This window comes from Pteropus alecto, unplaced genomic scaffold, assembly GCF_000325575.1.
Source record: "Pteropus alecto unplaced genomic scaffold, ASM32557v1 scaffold589, whole genome shotgun sequence".
Classification (NCBI taxonomy): domain Eukaryota; kingdom Metazoa; phylum Chordata; class Mammalia; order Chiroptera; family Pteropodidae; genus Pteropus; species Pteropus alecto.
In genome coordinates, this window is record NW_006442514.1 from 459,499 (window position 1) to 468,395 (window position 8,897).

The window sequence follows — 8,897 nt, forward strand, 5'->3', positions numbered from 1 at the left end:
CTCCACTTTTCTAGGTGGAGAAATGCAGCTGAGGGATATTAGTTCACTTTCCCAAAGTCACAAAACCAGTGAGTGGCAAAGCCAGGAAACAGATGGAAGCAGTCTGGTTCCAGAGCTCTAACACTATTTTATAGATGCCCTCACATAATGCAGATTAACTAATTTCTCCCCTAAATTTTAATTAGCCTAAAAGTAACAGTTGTCATTTATTAATACCTACTAATAATCCACACAACATGACTATGTCTTGACTAATAGTCTTCAAACTCACAGATTTTATCTCAGTGTATATAATTAAGCACAAACTAGCTTGATAACATGGGTGGATTTATTTAAGATTTGAGTGCAAACTTAAAAACAAGAACAAAGCTTTTCATCAACAATAAACAAAAATCTAAGTAACAATCCTGCAATCGTGCATTTTAACAGAAAGTACAAATATGAATACATTCTAATTTGTAACTATATTTGAAAATTAAAATATTTCTCTCTAAATTCTAAATACCACACAATCTTTAACCTGTTTTCATCTGCTTATTTCAGAAACATTTGTCATATGCTATCAGGAAAATATAAGCGAGGATTACTAATCAGTCTTTATGATCAAAGAAATGTTACTGTCCTTAATTTCTGACTTTTTGAATCAGTCATCTGTATCTCATTTCTGAAAAGCCATACAATTATACCTTCACTCTAGGGGGAAAAAAATCAATACAAATATCAAGGAGGCAAGATACTTCCATGTAATTAATGTAAAAGTCACACATGTTCAACTTAGAAATGTATATAACTGTAGTACATTTTTAAAGTACAACTTTATTTGACCAGCTGACATGTAATAACAACAGTGAATGATTTAAACAGGTATAAAAGAGTAGGATCAAAATCTTTAGGCTCAAATATTTGAAAAGTCACTATGAATATGGAAAGATCTGTTTACATAAACATGTATATTTCCTAATGAAAAATTAGGGGGTATTGGCATCTCCCTGGTCCCTAAACAATATTTGGATTTTCACAAAGAATTAGCAGCACCTAACCTTAAGTGTTAATTACGTGTTTCTAAAGGACCTATACAACAGATTAGTTGGCAGTGTTCTAGCTTTCGGGAGATGGAGTGGGTGGGGGTGCAAATATGTGAATATGCATGCACTTGCACGTTTAAAACCACAATTCCAAGTGGGGGAAAAAAATCGCATATTGAAAAAGTCTAAGAAAATCATCTTTAAAGGATCAACAGTGGGCCAGAAACAGCAGAAGCTGAATAGTAGTCTACTTGATGATAATGTTTTTTCACTCTTCAAAGGCAAGCTGAGAAGAATGAGAATACTCACATATACATAACTGCAGGGAGAACATACCTCAAATTTTACACTGCAGAACACTGAACAGAAATCTTTACAAAACCTTCATTCTTGCTTATAACAACACCAGATGATTTTTTCTTTTTTATCACCATATACATAACATTTAAATATTTTCATTATAAATATTTTAGAGCAAAAAGAATGTATTTTGTTGCAGTGGTGGCCCACATCTGTACAAAGCAATGTAAGCAACATATACATATACATATACATATACATATATATGTATATGTATATGTGTATATATAATGAATAAGAAAAAAGTGCAAAGAGTAACAGTATTAATAATTTTTGCTTTTTACAGTAACTATGGGTCAAGTGTGAATATCTATCAGGGATATATATATAATCCCTGATTCAAAAAGAAGCCCATACTCCAAGTTACTGCACAAATATCAGTCCCTTTTTAAGTAACTTCCCTTTTCCTGAATCTGGCATTTCCAGTTTCTAAACTCTTCTCACAAACAGGAAAACAGTGGTAACAGTGTGTTCTTCCCTTTAACTTCCCCAAACTCGACCAAGTTACTTAATCATTCATAGATTCAAACGTGATATTGGAGAAGTCATTCATCACAACCTGCTTTGCTAAAGTTAAAGCAAAATGAAAGGCTTTCTGAAATATAAACTATTGCTCAAGAATCCAGTCAGCAACAGCAAACAGACCTGAAATTACAAGTATAATTTAATTTGAGCACATTTTAAATCAGTCCCTGTTATTAAAGATAAATTCAGAGTTTAAATCCTCTCCCAGGTTCAGGGCTGTGCAAGGGTCCTGACTCTAAACATTTATAGTTTCCTCACCTTTTCTAACAGAAAATGCTTCCTGTTAAAATCTGATTAACTTCTTTTATTTTACTCTTGGTCTCAGTCTTACATTTTGAAGAGAGAAAGACAATTTTCGGCATTTTTTTCAAATGTATTTAAATACTCTTAAGTCATTCAAATAATTACAGTTACTGATTTCAGACCTCCAAGTTTCAAAAAAGCAGTTCAATTTCCCTTTAAATATATTACTAGATATTTTTGGTGTTTATGCTGTTTTATTCTTACTTCAGGAACTGTAATTATTCACAGTATTACAATGATTCTATGTCTAACCTATGCAATAATTATGAATCCTAAGATGGCTTCCAAAGTATAATTTGATTCTGTATATTATATTATGATTGAATTTATTCCTTTAAGATAAATGGCTGCAAGAGAATTTTAAAGGCCTGTAGCACTTCTGCTTTGAGTAGTGTTAATACATATTTTTGTCATGCTTGATATTTAAGCTTCTTCTGAACTAGAAAGACAATAGACCTCAGAAGCTGCAAATTTCCTCAAACTGCATTCTACTCCAACTCCAATTTATTTTGTTGAACATTAAATATTTCTCTTATGAAAACAGGTATATCTTAGGCTAATTTTTAAAAACAAAATTTTTGCTCTAAAATTAATAACACAGCTAAAGGGAAATAACTTTTCAATTTAAGCTTCACTAGAACTATACAAAACTAACTTAAAGTAGACTTAACAATTATCTTAATCACTTGGTATTTTTACTACCATTTCTTTAAACAATATACCTTATATTCTAACAGACAGCTGAAAAAACACCAGGCAACCTCCTGCACAACTGTAAATAGGAGAGCAACATTTTATTTGCCCCCATACATCCGCTCAATGTCTTTGAGGTAATGGTTCTTCAGTTCCTTCCTTTTCAGTTTGAAAGCATCAGTGACCAAACCAGTTTCAGGGGTCCATGGCTCTGGGCTTAATCGAACCTTGATTGGAATTTCAAATCGTTCCAATTTCACTGAAATGAGAGGGGGTAGGTGGGGGGAGTTTGGGGCAAGTGGAGAATGGGAGAGAGAAAATTAGTAGGATGTATTTTGTGGGATTTACCTAGATGATGCAGGTGATGAAGAAAACTTATTTAATAATATGTTAGTTAACATAATGATACCACTATCTTACAATTTCATTTTATATTTCTCAAAGTATATTTAAATTGTTTCAGTTGAATTGTTTTGGTCTATGCAGATCCTCTTCAGAATCTTGTTATTTGATGTTCCCTCTGCCTGGAACGGTCTTCCCCCTTGTAGATGCATGGCTCACTTCTTTTCCTTACTTCATCCTGCTGTCCACTCAAATGCCATCTGCTCAGAGAGGACTTTCCTGACCACTCGTAACAAAACAGAAGTCCCTTTGTCTCTCTATATCCTTTTACACTATGTTTTCTTCAAAACACTCACCACCAACACATATTGTCTCAACTATTAGAATGTATGCTCCATGAAAGCAGTGTTTGTTTTGTTCACTGTCATCCATAGGGCTACAGTGACAGCCCTCAGTAAATACATACATGTTTATTCATTCATTCTACAGAAAACAAATCCTCTAGACAACTGTCCTTCATAAGCTTTATTATACATTCAAGTCAGAATAAAAAAGGGGATTGTGAATTTCATACTTTTAGATGGTATAAGATGCAGCAATACTGTATTTGAGGTAGACAACATAACACATGAAGGAAATATAAGTAGGGATTAGGGATATAGAAGCATTAGTACAATATTCAATTTTAAATTCAATAAATTACATTTGATCAAGTTACCTGTTATTAATATAAGCTCATCCTTAAATTTCTAAAGGCCCATTAATATTAATGTTAACCTACAGATGAGCTTTACTTTATGTCCAATTATTTAAAACAGCAATTCTGAAGAAGCAAACGACTACATGTTTTAAAACTACAGCTAACGGCCAAGTGACCTTAGAAAGAAACTGGTTTCAGTAACAAGCACAAAAAATTCAAATTCATGGAAGTTTTTGTTTTAATACTAGCCTGAGTTTTATGAGAGCAAGGTTGAATTGTGAGTTTCTTATTAAAATGAGAGAAAAATATAAAGCTAAGTGTGAAAAATAATCTCTCAAATTACTTAGAACCAACTTCCTAAAAGCAATGCCTGAATAGGAAAGAACAAAAATTGGTTCAAATAAACCATAGCCACTCTGTTGATACACCTCAGTTGTGCAGAGATGCCTAAAATAAGCCTATCTATACCCAAAGGTCATATTTGGATTGCAAGGAAACTGTTAAATTGTCAGGTACAGATTTGGCTCCAAAACCTTTTATTTCATATTAATTTCCCTACTTACACAGGTCCTATTCCAGAAACATTGACAAAATTGGGACTAGGCAGGCACATCATTTAAGTTGCGCACAAGCAAATTAAGCATATTTATAAGTTTCTATATTTACTCTTTATTAACTAAATTATTATTTAAAGCCCACCCCCCAAAAAAGAAGCTACATTAAAGATTTCATTTAGGGAAACCCTCAACATTATCTGGTACCACAAGCTATATAGAGAGCAAAAAGCAATCATGCAGTTTTCTATAAATGGGACAAATTGCCAACAAGTGAGAAAGAATATGGGGAAGAAAAAAGAAAAGTGATTTTACATGTGGCATTTTATCTCAATTTCCTGGAACCTTATGAAATTTGACTGGTAGGTGGCAGCAAATGTCAATTTTTCTAGCCATTGGTAGTTGTCAAATCACTCCCAAAAGATTCTGTACTTCATGTTTTTATGATACTACCTACACCTCATACTTATATTTAAAACATGAAGAAGAATGCTATAAAATATGTATGATTTCAGATAGAATTACCTGAAAACAATCAAGGCTATTTTATACTTTTTGGCATAATTCTCTGAAATTACAGTTTCAAGCAAAAGGTTGCCATAAATCTTTTGTGGCACAGAAAAGCTTATAATTTATACATTTAGTTCATGATTAGTGTTTTTATCCAAATTGTGAAATGTTCAATTTCATTCCTCATTCCAAACACAGGAAAGTTATATAGGGGCCTAGTGGGTCCTAGAATTTTATTCCATTTTCCACCTGTTTGTGATCCAGCTTGACTTTTCCCATTATTGCTTTTACACAGTTAGATATGCAATGGCAAATTACTCAAGTCACATTCTATGCCATTAGTAAATTCAGAAAGTTACTAAGAATAACAGCCTATTGGCTAAAATACTTTTTGAAATAATACCTTTAAAGAAAAATTCGGGATTTATATCAATGACAATTCTGGCAGCCTGGTAACATAAAAAGTGTGCTATATTAATAATACCATAATTAACAAAACCATCTTTAAGAAAAAAAATTAAGCCACTGTCTTTAAGTATATATAGTAACTCACTTTTCAGTCTGATTATGTTAATATGCAACTGTTATTTAAATAACTTTACAGTGTCCAGAGTTGACTATAAGAATATTCTTGATGAAAAAAATATATTCTTAAGGAAAACTAGTTTTTCAACTTCAACATGCTAATTAATATTACAAACTATATTTTTAAACCAAAATGGAATCTAAGTAGTTAATTTAAAAAATAAAAAAAAAATAGTAGCCTGATTAGGGAAATAGGTGTGCTCATGTATCTGTGACAGGAGCATAAACTAGCCTAGTTCTTCTGGAGAAAGAGGGAGTTATTTGACAACATAAAGAAAAGCCTTGAAAATACACATTTCCTTTTACTCAGAAATTCCATTTTTAGGGAGCCATACTAAGAAAATCACTACATAAAAAAAATAATTGAGTATACAAGATATATTTGTTTACAGTAGGGGTAAAAAGTAGAACTCAACCTAGAAGACCAACGACAGGGACTTAAGTGTATACTCTTATACTGAAATATTATTTCGCTACTGAAAATGATAATGCAATTCTGTATCTACTACTGACTTAGAAAAATATCCATAATGTTGATATGTAAAGTATGTGTGCGTATGTATGTATGTGTGTGTGTAGATATATCAGAATGTAATGTCACCACCTGAAAATAACTATCATATGATTTTTATTTCCTCCTTTATAACTTTTCATATTGCCCAATATTTATAATGAATATAGATAAGCTATAATCAGAACAATGATTCTTTTATTTTTTTAGTATGGAAACCAACAGATTAAAACTAGGTTCACAGCTTCCAATTAAACATGAAAATTACAGTTTATCTCTGCTTCCCTTGGAAAAATAATTTAGACAGTCTAAAATCATTTTAAAAATTAAAAAGGTATTAACCACAATGAAAAAACGAAAAAGAGAGAAAGAGGACACTGAATGAGAGACTTCAACAAAATTTTATAAGACCAAAAGCAAACAGACTAGCAGTAACTGATTGGGGGCCAAGAGAGCTAAAAGCTAACTGCTAACGAGAAGCTCACAAGAAGCAAAGCAACCTCCTGAGCCCATGTCTCTGAAGACAGAGATGAGTGGTACACCAAAAACAGGAGGGTTGGCCACCAGCCTGTTGAGAGGACAGTTCTTCATCTTGCCCTTTCCCAGCCAGGCTGGAGACAGGTTTATTTAAAAAAAAAAAAATTGAACTAGAGACTCTGGATTCAAGGACACTAGGTACAATAGAGGGAAAAGATAAAGCTGAATTGAAAACAGGATTCAGTGAAGGTAAGACCCACCTGCCTCACCCCCAGCCTTTTTCCAGTGTCTTCTATTTGGCTACCAGAATACTGGCAGTCAGACTAATATCCTCTAGGCAAGAGAATGGAGAAAGTTTCTTTGGAAGAATGGAATGACCCAAGACACTACATTTGAATAATTTTGCAATGAAGCCCAGTAATATTTCCAAACAGGTTTTCAGTACCTCATTCCCAAATGTGAATGGACATAAAAGGATCAGTAGTTATATGAAAGGCCATGACCAAAGTAAGCACAGTGTAACTTGGAGGAAATAGAGCCAGCAGCAGGAGAAAACTTCATAAAAGGAATTCCTTTAACATCTTTCAAGGAATAAGAGAAAACATATTGACTGTATCCATGAAACAACAGGATGCTATTAAAAGAACACTGAGAAAGCTGGAAAGAGCTCTTTAAATTAAAATTCTGATATTGGAAATTGGAAATGCAAAAGACAGAAGAGATAACAAAGTTGAGGGACTCTGCCAGAATATGAAGCAAAAAGGATGAGATAGAAAACAAACGAAAAAAAGATAAAATTAGATGTTGAAAGCAGGAGGTCCAATGGCCATATAAAAGTATTCCCAGATAAAAACACAAGCAGAATTTCAAAGGGGAAAACTATGAAAGAAGAGGAAACAAACAAACAAACAAAAGATAAACAGATGGATATTTCCCAGAACTGAAGGGCATAGGCCTCTAGATTGAACAGGCCCACACCAAGTAAGTATATACAATGATAAACAATAAAAGATCCACATAAGGGCACATCATTATAAACTATCAGAACAAAGAGTGAACATTCCAAACAAACCTACATGACCACTTAGCAGGGATGCTATAACATACAATAAAGAACTAGATAGGTTATTCTATTATATGAGGTTTAATAATCCTTCCAATGTGGAAATTGATTATGTACATTTAAGAGACAGGTTTTTAAAATCCTGTATTTTATTATGAAAACAAAACAAATATAGACATCTTGAAGAGCCTAATGCACAAGATATCATTAAATGATTGTGAGAGACTTCAATAGACAAGCAATTTTTTTACTTACTGGCATTTGCAGCTTCTCTAATTTCTTTCAGTATTTCAGCCTCCATGGCAGGATTATTGCAGATATCAACCCAAGTTCCTTCCACCCCTTTCTGTTGTGCCAAAAGTGTCAACCGTTTTTGATTAGGAACCACAAAACTAATCACATAGGACTGGTCACTAAAAAATTAGAGAATAAAACAAAATAGAAATTAAAACTCTGAGAACAATTATTTATATTCGAGGATACAGTACAGATTAGTTTCAAATATATACGTATATTTGAATTTATATATATGAAATATATGTATAATTTCTTATTTGTTACAGTTTCATTAAGAAGTAATAAAGACAGACAATATAGACCGATGAACTAGAATAGCGAGCCCAGAGACAAACACGTGCATATATGGCCAAATGATCTTCAACAAGGGTGCCACAACCACTCAATAGGGAAAGGATAGTCTCTTCAACAAATGGTGTTGAGAGAACTGGATATCCACATGCAAAGGAATGAAGTCGGACCCTTACTTTATATCACATACAATAATTAAAATGAATCAAAGACCTAAACATGTAAGAGCTAAAATTACAAAATGCCTAAGAGAAAACATATGGAAAGATTCATGACATTGAATTTGACAATGCTTTCTTAGATATGACGCCAAAAGCACAGGTGACAACAAAAAATAAATGGGAATACAACAAAAATAAAAAATGTTGGACGTGGTTTCATAATATAGCGGTTCCATAATGTAACGTTCCATAATGTAACGTCTGCTTTACATGCAAAAGGTCCTGGGTTTGTGCCCCAGTGGAGCCACGGTCCATGGTTTACGGCCATGCCACCCTGAACAAGCCCGATGTCTGATCTTGGAAGCTAAACAGGGTCAGGCCTGGTTAGTACTTGGATGGGAGACCGCCTAGGAAGACCAAGTGCTGTAGGCGTAAAAAAAAAATAAGGGATTGTAAACTGACAAGGTCCTTGCAATCTGTGAGGTCAATCAATGGTTTCC

At 33.3% G+C, this 8,897-nt stretch overlaps 1 protein-coding gene and 1 pseudogene across 1 annotated transcript in view; one reads left to right on the forward strand and one right to left on the reverse strand.

Annotated features, from left to right (window-relative positions):
- Positions 1-310: 310 nt before the first annotated feature.
- LOC102879368 (acyl-CoA synthetase long chain family member 4) overlaps positions 311-8,897 on the reverse strand; it is a 12,908-nt gene continuing 4,321 nt past the window's right edge. Inside the window, exons 3-4 of the mRNA XM_015597744.2 lie at positions 7,904-8,061; positions 311-3,165 (exon numbers count right to left, since the gene is read on the reverse strand). Of these exons, the coding sequence (XP_015453230.1) occupies positions 3,008-3,165; positions 7,904-8,061 (316 nt within the window). The 3' untranslated portion in view covers positions 311-3,007. The remainder of the gene's footprint in view (positions 3,166-7,903; positions 8,062-8,897) is intronic.
- LOC112471775 lies at positions 8,714-8,829 on the forward strand (annotated as a pseudogene).